The following is a 19,842-nucleotide window of genomic DNA, read 5'->3' on the forward strand; positions in this document are numbered from 1 at the left end:
TTCGTTATGTGTGTGATAACTGTTTCTCCTTGCTTAAAGGGGCTAAAATCTGTGGATAGCAGCATTAAAAAAGAAAGCGACCTTCCTGCAGCTGACCCCAACACCCCGATCCCATTAAAATATGAAGATGAGTCCACAAGGGGGGGTCCTGAGGGTCTGGAGAAGCAGATGGCCTTGTTTTTGGACAAAAGTAAGTTGGATTGATGTGCAAATAAGGACTCTTCTATAGAATGGTGTACTAGTCCTTTATCAGCGGCAGACTTCTGTCCATTAAGGCATTCATTGAAAGGAATTCAGGAAAAGGATGCCATGTGAATGGAAAGTGGGGGGAAATACCGTTTCATTCAAAGTATAAAACAGAGGATAATTTTGATCCTTTATAGCTACTCCTAGTAAGTTCTGCTCCTCCCCCCTGCAGCAAAGAGCTGATGCCTTCGGCCCAGTAGGGTTCTCCTAAGAAATGACTTCAGTTAAAGCAGCTCAGTGTTGAAGAGCAGACTTAGGAACCAAACTGCCTCGCTTCAAATCTTGGCTGTGCTCGGGCAAGTTCCACTTCTTTGAGCCTTGTTTTCTCTCCAACTGGAGACAGTGGTGCCTGTTTTAAAGGGTTTCATATGGATCAAAGGAATTAATACATGTCAAGGGCTTAGAGCCGCGGCACATGTAAGCCCCATAGAGTTGTTGGCTGTTGTTACCCCGTGGTTCTTGAATAAACCAGAAAGGTCACTTATACGTTGTCTGGTTGGTTCCTCAGGAAAGTCACTTCATGGAGAGACTGTGGACTTTTGAAAAGTCGGTTTTGTTTAAAAAATGTTTTGGAAGCCTGTGTGTATGAAATACCAAATGCTTTCCTGACTTTTCTTCTCTTCATGAACATAAGTTGTAGGTGGGGAAGTGAATTTATTTCCCTAGCGTTTATGTAGTGCTTGCTGTGTGCCAGGCCTGAGCCCCTCTGCAGTGAGAACACCAGGACTTGAGACATCGCTGCCTTTTTTTATGGTATTTTTTTTTTTTTTTTTGAAATGCCTTTTCTTCCTTCCTTTCTCCCCAACTCGGCTGTTGAAAATCCCGTTGATGTATGTTCAAGATCTTTACGCTCCCGTCTCTAGTCAGAATTGATTTTCTTAACCGCTTTGTCCTTGAGCACTTAATTTTGTCTACTGCTATAGTTAGTTGTGCCGAATGGTTTTCTGCGTGCACACCAATATGGTTGTGAGCAAAAATTGTGTCTTCTTCATCTCTGGTGTTCTCACAATACCTCAGATGCAGAAAGTTCATGCAGTAGCAGAGGGAAAAGAAATCCATGCGTTAAAAAAAACCATAACAGAGATTGTGCCTTCATTCCTTTGAAAGACTTGTGTCGTTGCTGATCGGAAAAAGAGAAATCTTGAGGCTGAGAGACTGGGGAGGGAGGGTTCCTGCAGCCATTTTGTTTTCATCTCCGTACTCGCACTTAATCGATTTCGCTGTGGTTTATGTTAGCAGCTCGTCTGCACCTCTACTCTGGGAGATCGCCAAGGAAGGAGGCCATACAACAGCATGTCACTGTTGCTGGTGCCTAGGACAGTGCTTGGCACAAAAAATGACCATTTGTTAGATGAAGAAGATAGTAATAGGCTGGACTTTAAGTAAAGAGTGTTCCTGGGAGAGGAAATAGTCCACTGCCCGGGGGGGGGGGGTGTGTGTGGAAAAAATAGGCCTCTGTGTAGGCAACAAGCAGTAACTTGACTTTGGCCGATGGGTAGTAGGGGTGGAATACTGCGGAGGAAGACAAAGACGTCCCGTAGGAAGTGGGGCTAAGACGCATAGACAGGATTTAGTAAGTGGTGAGAAACCATTTCGGTGTTCTAGAACAGGGGTTCCACCGCAATTAAAGTTTGTTTTAGAAGGGTAAACTTTCTGGCCGGTTGGCATGTAGACTGGAGAAAGGACAGGCCAGTCATGAGTTTAGTTACGTGTGACCCTGAAAGAGAATGACAGAATTAACAGCTGCGGGGAGCAGAAAGCCTTCAGAAATCCCAATGAGGGTCCATTGAAACACTGCCATTATACTCTATTGTTAAGTGGTAAAGCACAGTATTTACCGGTCTTGTTGTAGTTATGGTACCTAAGCCTGGACTGTTTCTGTCAAGAAACAAATTATTTTTTTATGGTGAGACTTAGGTTCAAATAAAACGTGCTGCCTTCTCTCCCCCTCTCCTGTCATAGTGGGCTCCCTTCAGAAGGGTAATTATTCCAGTCAGTCCGGAATGATCCCTGGTTCTTGGCAACATAAAATGAAACTCCAGCTGATTCTCAAGTCATCAAAGGCCTATTATGTTTTATCTGATGCTGCCATGAGTCTTCAGAAATACGGAAGAGCGTTACGATACATTAAATTAGCTTTGCAGAGCCACGGTAAGTCTCACTGTAAATTAATATGTTTAATAGGCATTGGGAGGGAGAACAGAAAAGGCATCTGAATCAAAATGGAATTTCACTCTTGTTTCTGTTGTAAAACTTAATTTTGAAATAACTTTCTGTTCTTGAGTCTGTTACTCAGGATTTTATTTTCTGCTTTGAGTGGTTAATTATCCCTTCCTTTTGACACCCAGGAAGCCATATGTAACGTAAGAAACTTGGGTACAGTGGTACAAAGCTTTCAGCTAGTAACGGATTTTCTTAATACTCATTATATTAATTTTTCACGCACCAGTGTCTTTTCTCTTTCCCGTCCTTTCTGCCTAGATACTTACTGCTGCCTCTGCACCAATATGCTTTCTGAAGTGCTGCTGTTTCTTTCTCAATATTTGACGCTGTGCGGTGATATCCAACTAATGCTGGCCCAGAATGCAAACAACAGAGCCGCACATCTTGAGGAGTTTAATTATCAAACAAAAGAAGACCAGGAGATCCTGCACAGCCTCCACAGGGAGTCCCCGTGTCAAGGTGCGCCGGCCACCGGGCTCTTTCTTGGGTCCAGCATAGGTGACCGGGGTGTGTCCAGAGAAGGGGCGGAAATGTTAGCGTTTCAATATTGCAGTTCTGTTCTGCTCTCTTAACTTTAAAATCGAGTGTGATTCCGTGTGTATTTGTGCGTAAAGTGGTTTCGAAATCGTTCTAGTTGTAAAATTAGAAATTCTCAAATAATGATAAAATAAGCTCTAAGACAGTTATGTTGACCTTTTACTCCTCTTTCCGTCCAGGTTTTTCTAGGTGACCTTGCAGTCCACTAACCAAGCCATGATTTTCTTTTGAAAAGGAATTAACAGTTGGTAAAAGTGAATGAATTACCTTCTGAATGATTTCCAGGGGCTCAGATACAGAGATCTTTTTTTAAACTTCGTTCATAGCTGACTATCTTAGTGAATATATCTATATTTCTTTCTTCTGGAGTTGTCAGATATTAAAACTCTGAAATCGGAGTATTACTCCTAGCGGCTGTATCCCTGCCTCTTTCAGTACAGTCGTCAGCACGCTGCAGTTAGGGCAGTAAGTGAGCCAAGAGATCAGTCCTTTTACTTACCATGGAATTGTCTTCTTTTGCTCCCGAAATGTTGATTACTTGATATCCACCTCCCAAAAACTTTTGCACATGTAATATCTAGAGAAGTACATTGGGGAGAAATGTAGTATTTCTTCATTTTTTTGCCCTCTCTCTTCCCCTTCTTTCCTTCGGAGTTTCTCAAATGATCATTTGATTTTCATGCACACAGTGAGAAAACCTTCAGTGTGTTTTTACCACTCCCATCAAATTAATTTCATTGAAAACACTTGTTTGTGAGCGTGGCATTCTCTCATGTTCCAGTGTTAACGGCAGTAGCACTCCCTTTTCCCCTCTTGAATTTTGAGCCCTGCACTTAAGTTTACTCCATTCCCACTCCATAGCAGGTTTAAGTCTTTGAGCTTAAGTCTTTGAGCTAGTAGCTTCTTCAATGAGTTAAACTTACATCGCAAGCCATAATGTACTTAAATAGCCTCTGGTAGCAATCAGAGCTTTATTTCAAGAACTGTTTCCATTGATTAAAAAGAAAAAAAAAAGATTTACTCTGTATCCACAAACAACTTTAGGCTTGTACCAGTAAGCAGGTGTACTTGGTAAAATCCAGGTCTTGGGAAGTTTTTGGTATTTTTAGGAAAATAATTCTTTATTCAAACAATATCCCAGGAAAATATGGTTTTTTAAATAAAGGGTCTTTACTTTGAAACTTAAAATTTTAGTTGCATTGATTGAATCTTAGGTTTATACAGTATTATATTTATTTTGAGGTCTTAAAAATGTGAGATTATGTAGATACTAAGGAAGAAGGGTTCATGTGACTCACGGTGATTTTTTTTTTTTTTTTTTAAAGGATTTGCATGGGCAACTGATTTGTCTACAGACTTAGAGAGTCAGCTTTCAGTTAGTTGTAAGTGTTATGAAGCTGCTAATGAAATCTTGCAATTTAGTGACTTAAAAAGCCAAAACCCAGAACACTATGTACAAGTATTGAAGAGAATGGGTAATATCAGAAATGAAATTGGTGTGTTTTACATGAATCAGGCAGCTGCACTGCAGAGTGAGAGAGTAGGTGAGTATCTCTTTGGAGTCCTCTCTCTATTGCCTATTCTGGTAGCAAATCTTGCTGGTTTTGTGGTTTGGGCAAAGAATTGTGGCATTTGATTTTATGTATAAAGGGGTGCTCTCTCAAAGAATCTTTTATTCTTAAGTTCTCGAGAAATAAATAAAAAGCCGTTGCCCTTTGAGAGTCCTCATTTCCATGTCCTCCATTCTGTATCGTTCAAAAGTGAGGCGCACAACCAGCCGGTGCTAGGCTCTCTGCTGGGTATGTAACTGAAACCTGGTTTCTCTTCCGTGTCAGGAAGCCAGATAGAAATGTAAATCTTTGGAAAATGCCATGAGCACAAGTGCAGTCCAGAAGAGTGGGGACAGAGGTTCATTGAAGGTGTGAGGTTCTTGGAGGGCTTTTGGGGAGAAGGTGTGGTTCGAGCAGGTTGGTCCGTGATATACAGGATGTCGGCAGGCAGATTGGGGAAAGGGGGTGCTGTCCACACTGAGTAGGCAGCCTAGAGGAGCCAGAGGTGGCACGGTCCAGTGGGTGGCGAGAGTTAGTAACGCAGGGGCCTTGTGTGATTCAGGCACAGGATAGTAGATTCAGCTGGGCCCATATCGAGTTTGAGATGCCGGCGGACATGTGAGCGGAAGGTCTCGCTCAGTTGTTGGTTAGAAACCTGGACTTGAGCTATTTGGGAGAGCGAGACGCAGGTTGGGGAATCGCTCAGATGGAAGGTGGGGGGATAGTTGGAGCCATGAGAACGATGGAAATGTAAAGACTGGACCCGGTGTGAGGAGGCAGAGAGCTGAGAGGAATGAGGACAGCAGGTAATCCGAGAGCGAGAGAGAGTGTGAGTGTGTGTGTGCGCGTGCGTGCGGTGGTCTGTGGACTGTGCTTGGCACTAGAGATACAAAGGGTTCATGCTTTTTACAGTGTTGCCGTATTGGGAGGTTTGAGTGGCTCAGTTGGTTAAGCGTCCAACTCTTGATTTCAGCTCGGGTCATGACCTCATGGTTCATGAGTTCGAGCCCTGTGTCGCTGTTAGTGCGGAGTCTGTTTGGGATTCCTCCCCCCCCCCCCCCCAACTTGCACTTGTAAAAATAACTTTAAAATTTTAAAAAGAAAATGTTATTTTATATATATATTTTTTAATGTTTATTTTGAGAGAGAGCTAGCAGGGGGAGGGGCAGAGAGAGAGGGAAAGAGAATCCTAAGCAGGCTCCCGGCTGTCTGTGCAGAGCTGACACAGGGCTTATCCCAGGAGCCGTAAGATCATGACCTGAGCCGAAATCAGCAGTCTTACTGATGGAGCCACCCAGGAACCCACATGCGTATTTTTGATTGAGAAGTGAGAACCTGTGCTTTTAAGGTGCGTTTAGAGGAGGAAGTTGGTGGTGAAGGAGCATCAAAACGATAGAAACCTAGGAGGGTTGGATACAACACAGATTACACCTCTCATAACTCCATGGGACCATGTGTTTTGAATCTTCATAACATCGTGCTTTGTCAGATAATTTTGTTGGCTTGTTTTATTAAGAGTGAAGAAGGGCCACGTTTTCATAATTGTGTTAGTCTGCTCAGGCTGCCATAACAAAATAGCATAGATTGGGTGGCTTAAACAACAGAAATTGTATTTCTCACAAGCTGGAAGCTGGAAGTTCATTATCAAGGTGCCAGCAAGGTTGGGTTTTTCTGAGGCCCCTCTCTCTGGCCTGCAGATGGCCACCTTTTAGCCATGTCCTTAGTTGGTCTTCTCTCTGTGCAAGCCCTGGTGTCTGTCTCTCCTTGAAAACCACCAGTCGTGTTGGATTAGGGCCCATCCTATCCTCCTCGAGCTGTAGTTGCCTTTTTTTTTTTTTTTTTTTAATTTTTTTTTAATGTTTATTTATTTTTGAGACAGAGAGAGACAGAGCATGAACGGGGGAGGGTCAGAGAGAGAGGGGGACACAGAATCTTAAACAGGCTCCAGGCTCTGAGCTGTCAGCACAGAGCCCGACGCGGGGCTCGAACTCACAGACCGTGAGATCATGACCCGAGCCGAAGTTGGCCGCTCAACCGACTGAGCCACCCAGGCGCCCCAAGTAGTTGCCTCTTTAAAGGCCCCGTCTCCCAATACAGCCACACTGGGGGGTAGGGCCTCACCGTGAATTTGAGGCGAGTGAGGACAACGATAGCAGCTCAGCAGCTCGCTGTGGTGACTCCACTTGGCTGCTTCCTTAGCCGTCCTGTCCCTGCCCTCCTCCCCTCGTCCTTCCCTGGGACACACGGGGTTTACACTGATGTCCGCTTACGTGTGGTTTTTTCTTTTTTGTGTGAAGTCAGCAAGAGTGTGTCTACTGCGGAGCAGCAGCTGTGGAAAAAAAGCTTTTCTTGTTTTGAAAAAGGAATTCACAACTTCGAGTCAATCGATGATGCTACAAACGCTGCCCTTTTGTTGTGCAACACGGGGAGACTCATGCGAATTTGTGCGCAGGCGCACTGCGGTGCCGGTGATGAATTTAAGCGGGAGTTTTCACCGGAAGAAGGCTTGTATTATAATAAGGTAACACACCTGCTTCCATGTCGGATGTCATCCACTTCCACCGAATCGGCACTCAGCTTTGCCGTGGCTCCAGGAAAATACCATACATCTGATGAGAGCTGTGGCGATGGTGTGTGATGAGACAGTTACAACGCTTAGAAACTGACCCTAAGGGGTGCCTGGGTGGCGCAGCCGGTTAAGCGGCCGACTTCAGCCAGGTCACGATCTCGCGGTCCGTGAGTTCGAGCCCCGCGTCAGGCTCTGGGCTGATGGCTCAGAGCCTGGAGCCTGTTTCCGATTCTGTGTCTCCCTCTCTCACTGCCCCTCCCCCGTTCATGCTCTGTCTCTCTCTGTCCCAAAAATAAATAAACGTTGAAAAAAAAAAAAAAATTAAAAAAAAAAAAAAAAGAAACCGACCCTAAGATGTGGAGAATTTAGTATAGAAGCTGGCATGTTGAAAAGACGATCAGTGGGTTGTGTTGGCATAACCAGAGAAGACATCAGGTGGCAGGTGGGGTAAAGGCTGACGTGGAGGGAAACTGGGAAAGTGCCAGGAGAAGACGAAGGAAGAGCCTTTGTGAGGAGACGGGACGGGACTTGCCTCACACGATACAATAAGCAGGAAACAGAGTAAACGATGGACACGTGTAAACGTGTAAAAAGAATGGTTTTTAAATGTATAACAGAAAGCAAAATTGAAAAGCACACCACAGTCTTGTGAAAATATTTGTAACCTATGACAGATCAGAGGTTAATAAATCCTTCATATATAGGGAAGAGTTAAGAACCGTTGAAAATAGGGGCGCCTGACCGGCTAAGTCAGTAAAGCACACTACTCTTGATGTTGGGGCTGTGAGTTCGAGCCCCACATTGGGCATGGTACTGACTTCAAAAATAAGATAATCATTGAGAATGAACTGCCCCAATAGAAAAAAAGGCAAATAATCTTGAACAAAAAATTGGTGCACGTTAAAAAGAAAAATGGTTAAGATGTAAGAAATTTCAAATTTTACATTTTTATGAAATTTAAAAATTGAGTTTCTCTTGTCTATCAAATTACCTGCAGCGTAGGAGAGGGGGAAGGAACAGGTGCGCTCCCTTACAAGTACTTCAGAGCTCTCAGAGCATGCTAGTGAAGCCTGGTCACGGCATGCGAGGTTGTAAAGGGAAAGTGACTGTTTCAGGGGTTTTTTCCCACTTTACAGATACACAGAGAGTAGATAGTTGCAAGACATGTAGAAATTATTGCCGGGCGGTGGAATTAAATGTGATTTTATTTGCTTAAATGTAATGAGCATGCCTTTCAGGCAGGGGGCGTGGGGGGTTGCTTTTTTATAGTCAGGTAGCAGCGATTTTTTATCCTTAGACTCTTCTAGTTATTTTTTTCTCGTTTACTAGTTATACAAACAAATTTTCGTTAAAGAAGGAGAAAAACCAGGGGCACCTGGGTGGTTTAGCCGGTTGAGCATCTGACTTCAGCTCAGGTCATAATCTCTTGGTTCGGGAGTTCGAGCCCTGTCGGGCCCTGTGCTGACACCTCACAGCCTGGAGCCTGCTTCGGGTTTTGTGTCTCCCCCTCTGTCTGCCCCTCCCCTGCTCATGCTCTCTCTCTCTCTTTCTGTCTCGAAAATACACAAATGTTTAAGAAAAAAAAAAACTATAAAAAAAAAACAAAGGAAGAAAATGCATCCTCATGCATGAGCAGAAGTCAGAAAGCACCAAGGCTTAGGGACTTGCCATGGAAACGTGGACTGGCATGCGGCCAGCCACTTTAAGTAGCTTTTCTTCATTGAAACCGTTTCATAGATTGTTTTTTCCTTTCATGAGATTGCCCTTCTGTAAATTGTCCCCAGATCAAATCAACATCTGGGTGACTTTAAAGGATGTTTTATTTGATTTTATTTTTTTAATTTTTTTTTTTTAACGCTTATTTATTTTCGAGACAGAGAGAGACAGAGCATGAATGGGGGAGGGTCAGAGAGAGGGAGACAAAGAATCTGAAACAGGCTCCAGGCTCCAAGCTGTCAGCACAGAGCCCGACGCAGGGCTCGAACTCACGGACCGCGAGATCATGACCTGAGCCGAAGTCGGCCGCTCAACCGACTGAGCCACCCAGGCGCCCCAAGGATGTTTTATTTTTAATATGCTGTTGGCATAGATTTAAACTGAGTGAGAACTGTGTCTTTCCCTCCCTGCACAGGCTGTTGATTACTATTTGAAAGCTCTAAGGTCCCTGGGAACGCGAGACATACACCCAGCTGTTTGGGATTCAGTGAATTGGGAACTGTCCACTACTTACTTTACTATGGCAACTCTACAGCAAGACTACGCGCCATTATCTAGAAAAGCTCAAGAGCAGGTAATAATATTTGCTGGGCTATAAAAGAAGTCTGCAACTTTCGGCCCTTAACAGGTACTGAACATATTGTCCTTAACAAGCAGTATTTAAATACTTCTGAGATTATAGGCTTGTCATTGTTTTCTCCTCCCCCTTAAACAAAACCCAGATTGAGAAAGAAGTCAGTGAGGCTATGATGAAGTCCCTGAAACACTGTGATGTGGACTCCGTGTCTGCTCGACAGCCTCTTTGTCAGTATCGAGCTGCGACCATCCACCACAGGCTGGCGTCCATGTACCACAGTTGTCTGAGAAACCAGGTACTGCCTTTCCAACCTCAGTTCGATGCCAAGTCCATTTAGAAGCGTTCTGGGTGTTGGCCTTACATTTCAGGGTGTGTTTGTAATGCCATGTGTTCTGTTAGCTGCTTTAACATAATTTGGAGCGTAGGTAACTTTTCCCTCTTGCCTGCGCTGCATTTTCTCCTCTTCTAAGTTGAGTGGGTATTAGTTGACCCAGTTAGGTCTCCTCTGTGTGCTCCCCCTCCCTGCCGAGTCTCCCTCCACGCCCACCCAGGGTAACTGCCGTCCTGGACTTTTCCGTTATGTACCCTGTTGGACCGCTTAAAACAGTGTGTTTACATTTTACCTGGTTGTGAACTTTATAGATCGAATCATACTGTACACAGTCTTCTGTGGTTTATTGCCTTTCCCTGGACACTGTGTTAGCGAGATTCCTTCTGGTCAGTGCATTTTCTAGTTCAGTAGCGCTCATTTAATGACTGTACCACAGTTTGTTTATCCTCTCTGTGATTCCTGAACTTTTGGGTCGTTTCAGTTTGAGGCTATTAGGAATAATCTGTGATTGTTAATTATTTATTATTTTTCATTAATTATTGATAGCTGTGAACAGCGCGGTACATGAATCCTGGTACTCAGATGCATGTGTGTCTTAAGAATCCGTTGCAGCCCAGGTTGATGGTGCATTCCTCCAGAGAGGTTGTGTGGCTTCTACCAGGAATCTTGTGTTGGAAGTTTCTCAGGGATGTTTTTTGTTTGGTTGTTCCCCCCCCCCCCCTTTTTTTTTAATTTGTTTGTTTTGGGTTTTTTTTTGCTCAGGACTAAGATAATTTATCTTGCAGTCCCTTGGGCATAGGCTGCGTTCTGGGTACCCTCAGCCTGAAAATATTGTCCTTTTGAGGTCCAGCTTAACCACAGAGGATTTCTCTTCATGTTCCACTGTCCCTGGACTCTCTAGCCCTTGCCCCGGGAGGTCCTAATCAAAATTCAGGCGTGTCCAGGTGGCCTAATATCCCCAAGGCAGAAGCAAGCCTTAGCGTTCCAAGACCACGCGATGGGGAAAGAATTTTCTTTTCAGCACATGGTGCTAGCACAGCTGGATGTCCACATGCCAGAAGAATGAACTTGGACTCCTACCTCACATCGTATACAAAAAAATTATACAAAGAATTAAACACCTAAACGTAAGAGCTAACACTGTTGAAGACTTCTAGAGAAACAACACTAACGTTTAGTGATCCAGAGACTTAGTTAAGTAGTTATTGTGAAATCACTGAAATACTGTGAAATAACTCAAGGCTTAGGATTGTTTTTGATTCTAGGTTGGTGATGAACATCTTAGGAAGCAGCACCGGGTGCTCGCAGATCTTCATTATAGCAAAGCTGTTAAGCTTTTTCAGCTTCTGAAAGATGCTCCCTGTGAACTACTTAGAGTGCAGTTAGAAAGAGTGGCGTTTGCAGAGTTTCAGATGACCAGTAAGTTTTACGTTTTCATTTCTCGTGTTTGTGGGCATCGACTTAGTGTGGGATCCTCTTAGAGTGAGGCAGACCCGGAGATCTCTCTTGATTGTAAATAACGTTTTCTTTTTAATTTGCCATAGTTGATGACTTTGGGTAGGGGCCAGAAGTCTCTACACTTTTTGAAGTTTAGAAAATGGATTTGATTACGTTCAGTGACCTATTTATTTCATAGAAATAGTGAAACGTAGCCCCCGCTCCCTTATTTGAAAAAATGGGGCAAGTCAGTTGAGACCATCAGAGATTAAATCATCACGAACGACCTAGGAAGGGAGAAGCAGTGGTAACGGAGCAGTGAACCCCTTGAAACATGGTGGGTACAGGCAGCGGTGGATTGTGGCAGCAGAGCTGTAGGCCCGCGCAGGGCACAGATCCGTGGGAAGGGAAGGGCTGGACAAAAGCGAGTGCGCCCGCTCTGTCCGGGCTCGGCCACGGCAGGGAGCAAGCTGCTGCCGCACACGGAGGGTGTTTGCCGCGTTCTCTCACTCGCGCCCACCTGCTCCCTTGTGCAGAGGGGTCCCTGGAGACCTAGCTCTTGTGCGGCAGAGACACACGTTCATTTGAAGTACGGCTGCTCATTTGGTTTTCTTTCAGTTGTTTTCTTGTATAAAATTAAAACAAACGTGCTACTTACCCACGTGGAGGACTCTCCCAGTGGAGTGTCCCCCGAAGGATGCACAAGGAAGTCGCGGCACTGCGGGCGGGGTGCGGGTGGCCGGGAGGAAGTCTCTCACCCGGCTCTGATTTAGACTTGGCGCATCTGTGAAAGCATGGCCTGTTGAAAGCCGGTTTTAAAAATCCTGTTTACTGAGAGTACGTCTGTTAACCTTTTGCCATCCTATGGCAGGATTAACCGCCACACTCTGTGGGAGTGGGTTTTGGGTGACCTTTCTTGATTTACATCTTTGAATTTTCTGCCATGTCTGAATTCCTTCGAGAGAGCAGGCATCATTTTCATAAAAGCAGTAGGTAGTGGGAACACATTTGCTGAGATAAGTATGGTTAATTTCCCTTTAAAAATTGAGTACCAAAAAAAAAAATATATATATATGTATATATATAGAGAGAGAGAGAGAGAGAGAGAGAGAGAGGAAGGGAGGGAGAGGGAGAGAGGGAGAATAGAATAGAAACATTTGCTTCCAGCTGGTTTCTTTGCCTTAACACTCAGGTCTTTCAGGGAGGTTGGGTTGTCACCCTCACAGAACCAAATGGTGCAGCAGGGAGACCGTTGTGATTTTTGCTTTGTCTACGGATAATTACTAAAAGCTGGATTGAGAAAACCTGTTGAGATTCTCATGAGCTACCTTTACGGGATTCGAAAATCAATGTTCAGTAATACATTGACATTGGAATGGTTTCTAGATTTATATTGAAAGGGATGATCATTTTGTGCTTCATACTGTAGGTCAGAATAGCAACGTTGGAAAATTGAAAACACTATCTGGGGCTCTTGATATAATGGTGAGAACTAAACACGCATTCCAGCTCATCAGAAAGGAACTTGTAGAGGAATTTGACCAGGTAAATGGAGAAATATTTATCGTTGGTTTTTGTGTGCCTTAAGCTAAATGGTGAATGTATATAGTGGGCGTATGGTGGGGGTGAGGTATGTATATTGTGTGTGTATATGCATATATAAACGTATGTGCTTTGCATAAAAACACATTAACAGTGATGTATTATATTTTTTTGGTGGAATTATTAAACTCTTTAAGTTGGAACTATAGCTTTGTGTTAAATACTTTTTTCTTTAACCACGTAGACCTTAGTAAGGCTCTGATAGTGTAATGTCTGTTTTCTTTTACGGTTTTTTTTTTTTTGTGTGTGTGTGTCTTTTTTATCATTGTTCTGGTTTTGTTTTGTTTTTTTAAAGGAAGTTACTGGTTATTGGGTTTTTTTAAGTTTTTTTTGAGAGAGCAAGTGCCAGAGGGGCAGGGAGAGAGAGTGAATTCAGAGCATCCCGATGCGGGGCTCGAACTCACAAACCGTGAGATCGTGTGAGTCCAAGTCAAGAGTCCGACACTGAACCGACTGAGCCGCCCAGGCGCCCCTGTTGTGTTTGTTTTTTAAGAAAGAGGCACGTACTCTTTTATAACTTCCGGTAAACTGCCAGGGAGCAGTTGAACGATGAATGGGCTTCAGCAAGCTCCTTGGAAAGCATCTCTGGTTTGCCTGGCTTTCCAGCCTTCATGCCACCTTCTGCTGGGGCGAAAAGCTTCCCCGAGTCCCCATCGCACGCCAGCCTGTCCAGCCCCGTTGTGTCACACCCCGTCGAGCATCCGTTTTCCTCCTGCTCCGTCAGTGTACACTCAGGGGAAGTAGGTTTCCATTCAGGATTAATGCCTACATAAGTGCCTGTTAGGTGTGAGACATTTTTCTCGGCTTTTAGTCTGTCGGATGATCTCCAGGATGAGGGGCTCGTCAGGGCCCCTGCCACCGACGGGCTGTGCCTGGGGGAAAATGACCTCGGGTCTGCTTTTGGTTTGTTTTGTTTTTTGGCTAAAACGTTTACTGGGTGGACAGCACCGCAGCCCCATCCCTGGGTGCGGAGCCGTAATCGTCCGCTAGCTGAGGTGAAGTGACCTTTTGTCGTTGGTAGCCGAAGAGTGACGAGAGCGCTCCAGCCGCTGATCCTTCGCCTGGTCTCAGTCGAGAAGAAGTGATCAAGCTCCTCAGTATATTTGAATCTCGGTTGTCATTCCTTCTCCTTCAGTCCATCAAACTGCTGTCTTCAACTAAGAAGAAAATGAGGTAAATGGAATTGTTCTCTGGAAATTTCTTCTCTAGCACCTTACTTTGTAGAAAGGTAATTTCTACCGACCCCGGGAAAGGATAGGTTGTATTTGTTCTTGTTTTGTATGTGGGCGACCAGGGATTTAAGTGGTGCTGCGACCTGTTAAACCAGATGAGACTCCTCGCAGTGTGGCCTGTGATACAGCGAAACTGTAGAAACATCTTGCTTCCAAGAGTAAATACCCTGTTGGTTTTAATATTTGCCCTGAGAGACATGAATGACCCTGGAATGAAGACCTCGACTGTTTGTAGTAACCCTTCTGAGCATTGTCTTTAAATGGGAAGTCAGGACTACGGTTTTGATACCCGGCACCAAATGCACCAGTAGAAAGGAAGCAGATGACAGAATGTCAGAATCCTTGTAATGCCCAAGAACTTGGTGAAAAGAGTGAACGTCTCGGCAAAAAATGTTCTTCTACACCTGTATCAGCTTATACAATTCTGTTGTTTTACCAGACTTCTTATATTGGCATCATTAGTTTAACTTGGAATTCTAGCAGTGAGTACTGGATCAGGAAGGTGACATAAATAATGTCTTTTTTTATTAATTTTTTTCTTAACGTTCATTTATCTTTGAGTGAGAGAGAGTACGAGCAGGGGAGGAGCAGAGAGGGAGCACAGAACCCGAAGCAGGCTCCAGGCTCTGAGCTGTCAGCACGGAGCCCCGACGCGGGGCTGAAGTCCACAGACTGGACTGTGAGATCATGACCTGAGCCGATGTCGGACACTTAACCGACTGAACCACTCAGGAGCCCCAATAATGTCTTTCCTTTTAAAATATACGTACAATCTGGCCATATTACAAAATTTGGAAAATAAGGGGAAAAAATCATTCATCTTAACACATACATTGTCAGTTATCCCATGCATATTTTACCAATTTATAATCTTCAGATACGGGTAATTTTTGTCTCTATATTTATTTTTTTTAATTACTGTTTTTTTTAATGTTTATTTATCTTTGAGAGAGAGGCAGCAGGTGAACAGGGGAGGGGCAGAGAGAAAGGGAGACAGAGAATCTGAAGCAGGCTCCAGGCTCTGAGCTGTCAGCACAGAGCCTGATCTATATTTGTTTTAATTTATACAGAGTAAAATTTACTTTTTGTGGCATACAGTTCTTCAGGCTTTAACAAACACTTCGAGAACTGTGTCTCCTGCCAAAATCACCATCCGGAACCGCTCTGTCACTTCAAGAATTCTCTTTTGCTGCCTCTTTGTGGTCAGCCCCAGGATTTCAGGGAGAAAGCGTGCTGTCTTTTACCATTAAGTGTAGCATCACCTGTGGGTTTTCTATAAATGCCCTTAATCAGGTTGAGAATGTTCTGGGGTGCCTGGATGGTTCAATGAATTAAGCGTCTGACCCTTGGTTTCAGCTCAGGTCATGTGATCTCACAGTTTTGTGAGTTTGAGCCCCGTGTCGGGCTCTGCTCTAGCTGGTGGCACGGAGCCTGCTTGGGCTTCTCTCGCACTGCCCCCCACCCCGCCCTTTGCCCCTCCCCCACTCACACTGTCTCTGTCTCAAATAAACTTAAAAAAAATTTTTTTAAGTTGAGAATGTTCCTCTCTGTTCCTAACTTTTATCATTAGTGGATGTTGAATTTTTGTTAGATGCTTCTGGTCTAAGCGTTGACATGACCACATTGTTTTCCTTCTTCAGTGTGTTAATGTGGGGTTCATTGAGAGTTTGTTTTTTTTTTTTTTTTTTTTTTAAGGTTAAAGCAGCTTTGCATCCCTGATATACACCACACTTTGTTGGGATTCATCATTCTTCTTAATATCCCTGGGGTTTCGTGTACTAATACTTGATTTTTGTGTGTGTGTGTGGGGACGATTCTCTCCTGTTAGTGGTTTTGTCTGCTTTCGGGAGAAGAGCCTGCTGGCCTCGTGAGATCAGGGTGCCCGTGTTTCCTCATCTGATTTTTAGAAGTGTAGAACTGTGTCTTCCCTAAAGCTTTGTTAGAATTTACCAGTGAAAGTATCTTAACCTAGAGTTGGCTTTATTGAAAATTTTTCACAAAGAGTTTAGCTTCTTTTCACAGGTAAAATTTTCTGAGTGAATGAAAGTCTTTTTGTCTATTGCCAGATGTATAGGTTCACAGTATTCACTTATTATCCTGCTAACGTCTAAAGGTGTTTGTAGTGCTAGCTTTTTTTCATTCCTGATATTGGCAACTTTGATCTTCCCCACCCCCTTGGTCAGTTTGGTTAGGAATTCATCGGTTGTATTGATTTTTTTTTTTTTTAATTTTTTTCTGTTTATTTATTTTTGATAGAGCATGAGAAGGGGAGGGGCAGAGAGAGAGGGAGACGCAGAAACAGAAGCAGGCTCCAGGCTCTGAGCTGTCAGCACACAGCCCAAGCCGGGCTCAAACTCACAGACGGTGAGATCATGACCTGAGCCGAAGTTGGACGCTCAACTGACTGAGCCACCCAGGTGCCCCTCCCCCAGCAGTTCGAACCTATTGTTCGTGGGTGCCTTGCGATGGTTCTTCCCTCTTCGGTGTTCTTATTTCTCCTGCTCCGTTGTCTCCTGTTTCTCCGTGGTTCCAGCTGTTCCTGTGCTAGACTGATCTTCTGCATAGCTGTTATGTGTTCCCTTGCCTTTGCACCCTTTTTCGGGGCAGCAAGGGTTCAGTGTGATTTCTATTAACCTATCTTCAGGTTCTCTGATTCTTGATTTTAGTCACTTACAGTTGAACTTGATGAAGGCATTCTGTTTACTGTGCTCGTTTCTGCTATTCTTACTGGGTTCTTTGTGTGGGCTCCACCTCTCTGCTGAAGTTAGCCAGTCTGTTCTTACGTACTGTCCGTGTTTTCCATTTGAGCCTTTTGACATAGTGATCCCTGTCCTTCTAAATCCCCTGTCGGAGAGCTCCAGCATCCGTGTCGTCTGAGTCTGGTTCTGCTGTCTTAACACATGTGGTTTCCTTACCTTTCTCCATCTCTTAATTGTGGGAAACTGGACATCTCAGACTGAGGGGCATCGTTTTCATCTCTCAGGAGTTTTTACACCTTTAGGAAGGGGGGTTGAGTTCAGTTTCCTAGTCTGGAGCTGAGCGGTGATTGAGATTTTTTTTGTCACTGCGGTTACTTTTTCACGACTCACAGGCTTCAAGTTCTCGAGCAGTGCCTGGGCTTAGTGTGGAGCGGGTCTCCTGACGTCTTTCTTACCGTCTACTCCACCTTGCGTTTTAGCATTTTCATGAGGAAGGTGTGTGGTACTTCAGAGAGGCTCTGTCTGCACCCTCTTAGCTCCAGTCCGGAGTCCGTGTTCCGTTCCTACTTGTCCTTCGGTGCGTCTAGTCTGTTGTGGCGGGAAGGGCGTTGGCCAGGCCTTCTCCTTTAGTTTGGGTAAACCTCTCTTGGGCAGAAACTGGGTCTCTGAGTCTCTGCGTTGGGCCTCACACTGCCCCTGCCCCAGGGGAAGAGTGTGCCCACCCCCCCCCCCCATTCACTGCTCTGTCTGCATCGACTCTCACCAGTGCCCGAAGGCTGACATGCCTTGTTGCCCTCCTCTCCCTGCTACCCGTTCCGACTCCACCCTGCAGATTAAGGTTTGCTTTTTTTTTTTTTTCTGCAACTTGATTTTATTTTATTTTTTTTTAATTTTTTTTTTTTAACGTTTCTTTATTTTTGAGACAGAGACAGAGCATGAACGGGGGAGGGTCAGAGAGAGAGGGAGACACAGAATCGGAAACAGGCTCCAGGCTCTGAGCGGTCAGCACAGAGCCCGACGCGGGGCTCGAACTCACGGACCGCGAGATCGTGACCTGAGCTGAAGTCGGCCGCTTAACCGACTGAGCCACCCAGGTGCCCCTATTTTTATTTTTTTAATACAATTTATTGTCAGATTGGTTTCCATACAACACCCAGTGCTCATCCCAACAAGTGACCTCTTCAATGCCCATCACCCATTTTCCCCTCTCCCCCATCAACCCTGTTTGTTCTCTGTATTTAAGAGTCTCTTATGGTTTGCCTCCCTCCCTCTCTATGACTTTTTTTTCCCCTTCCCCTCCCCCATGGTCTTAATTTTCTCAGGATCCATATATGAGTGAAAACATACGGTATCTGTCTTTCTCTGCCTGACTTATTTCACTTAGCATAATACCGTCCAGGTCCCTCCACGTTGCTACAAATGGCCAGGTTTCATTCTTTCTCATTGCCAAGTAGTATTCCGTTGTGTATATAAACCACATCTTCTCTCTCCATTCGTCAGTTGATGGGCATTTGGGCTCTTTCCATAATTTGGCTATTGTTGGGAGTGCTGCTATAAACATTGACCATTCCCTGGAGAGGAGGATCTGGGTGGGGTTGCCTGCCCCTCTTGTAGCCGTAGCTGGTCCCGTTGCCCAGCCCACGCGAAGGGCCTTTTTTTAGGACTCTCACCAGGTTTTTTATGTGAGCATCTGGTGGGGTCCTTGAAGAAAAGCCTACAAGGCCAGGTGACCTCATCCTATACCTGCAGCTCCCAGGGGCCCCACGCTCCCTCACTCGGCCTCTCCCGGCTCGTTCACTGTTGTAGCTAAATCCTTAGCAGTTTCGGCGTCTGCCGCAGGCCAGGAAGTACTTCTCCCTCTCCCTGCCTGTCCTTAGTCTGCAGCCTGGTGGCCCAGCAGCCCCAACCCTTTGATAGATTCCAGCAGTCCCGAACTCCTGAAGTGGTAGTTTGTCCTGCTTTGTGTTGTTGGGTTTGTCCTAAGGGGGGGGATGATGCTCTAGCTGTCTCCGTCTGAGCAGAAACGCCTCCAGTAAATGCTTTCAAACAATCCTCTGTGGCCTTAAGGAGAGCGTTTGTGGGGCGGAGCACTCAGCGTGGGACGCCGTCTCCGCCCTGTCCCTGCTTCTCAGCAGGGGGTGGTGGTCCGGGCAGCGGTTGGCAGACACCCCACCTTCTGGAGAACCAGAGGAGGAGAAGGCGGAGGGGACCGTGCATGTGGGGACACACGCAGTTGAAAAAGTTAGCGCTTTTCCTGTTTAATGGCAGTGGGTAAATTTTGAAATGTTTTATTGGTTTCCTCAAGGTGGCGACATAAATATGTGTGAGAACCACCAGCTCTTTGTGGGTTTTCGCAAATAATTGGCCAATGGGTGACAGCTCCGTCCTGTGGTACCTTTTGTAAACATACCTGTCCTCTCCCCTGTGCGTGGCCTAAGTAGTTTTATTTTAGTGGAGGGTCTTCTGCCCCATCTTCTCAGGGTATTAATATCCTGTCAAAAAAAAACCGCTTCAAGTTTTTGGGTAGGATGAAGTCCCCTTGCGCTAATTTGTGTTAATTTTTTCAAAGCTTATTGAAGGCTGTTCAACGTGGTATTTGTGTGCATACAGTTACTATGTCGACAGGGCTCCAAAACAGACTGGTTCCTACGTCAGTGTGTCTCTTGCGTGTCACTGGCCGGCGCAGGAGACACACGTGACTTTATTGCTAGGAGGGAGACCTGTGCTGTGGCCCTGCTACCTCACCAGGAGTCCGGGAGCGTTTCTGTCTGCGGTAAAAGGAGATCAGAGCTAGACTTGAAAAGAAAGGAAATGCTAGTAGGTTTCTGTTTTGTTGATTATTTTCTACCCACCCCACCTGTGCTTTAAAAAAAGAAAAAAACTGAGCTTAGTAGTTAAAAATCTTAATTTTTTTGGGTGTCTGGGTGGTTCAGTTGGTTAAGCGTCGACTCTTGGTTTCGGCTCAGGTCATGATCTCGTGGTTTCATGCCCCACGTTGGCCCCACGTTGGCTATACGCGGGCAGCACGGAGCCTGCTCGAGATTCTCTCCCTCTCTCTCTGCCCCTCCCTCACTTGCACTGTATCTCTCTCTCAAAATACATTTAAAAAACTTTTTAAATAAA

General features: G+C 45.0%; 1 protein-coding gene across 3 annotated transcripts in view; it reads left to right on the forward strand.

Moving 5' to 3' along the window:
• The window catches only part of EDRF1 (erythroid differentiation regulatory factor 1), a 39,852-nt gene that overhangs the window by 17,929 nt on the left and 2,081 nt on the right, over positions 1 to 19,842 (forward strand). For 2 of the 3 annotated variants that reach the window (XM_045439191.1, XM_045439192.1), the window contains 10 exons: positions 40 to 190; positions 2,209 to 2,397; positions 2,728 to 2,928; positions 4,332 to 4,550; positions 6,854 to 7,077; positions 9,257 to 9,415; positions 9,564 to 9,713; positions 11,015 to 11,168; positions 12,616 to 12,731; positions 13,810 to 13,961. In XM_045439191.1, coding sequence (XP_045295147.1) covers positions 40 to 190; positions 2,209 to 2,397; positions 2,728 to 2,928; positions 4,332 to 4,550; positions 6,854 to 7,077; positions 9,257 to 9,415; positions 9,564 to 9,713; positions 11,015 to 11,168; positions 12,616 to 12,731; positions 13,810 to 13,961 — 1,715 coding nt within the window. Of the gene's footprint in view, positions 1 to 39; positions 191 to 2,208; positions 2,398 to 2,727; positions 2,929 to 4,331; positions 4,551 to 6,853; positions 7,078 to 9,256; positions 9,416 to 9,563; positions 9,714 to 11,014; positions 11,169 to 12,615; positions 12,732 to 13,809; positions 13,962 to 19,405; positions 19,603 to 19,842 lie in introns of those variants that run through there. The other variant, XM_045439193.1, reaches the window with a different exon arrangement.

This window comes from Leopardus geoffroyi, chromosome D2, assembly GCF_018350155.1.
Source record: "Leopardus geoffroyi isolate Oge1 chromosome D2, O.geoffroyi_Oge1_pat1.0, whole genome shotgun sequence".
Lineage (NCBI taxonomy): Eukaryota > Metazoa > Chordata > Mammalia > Carnivora > Felidae > Leopardus > Leopardus geoffroyi.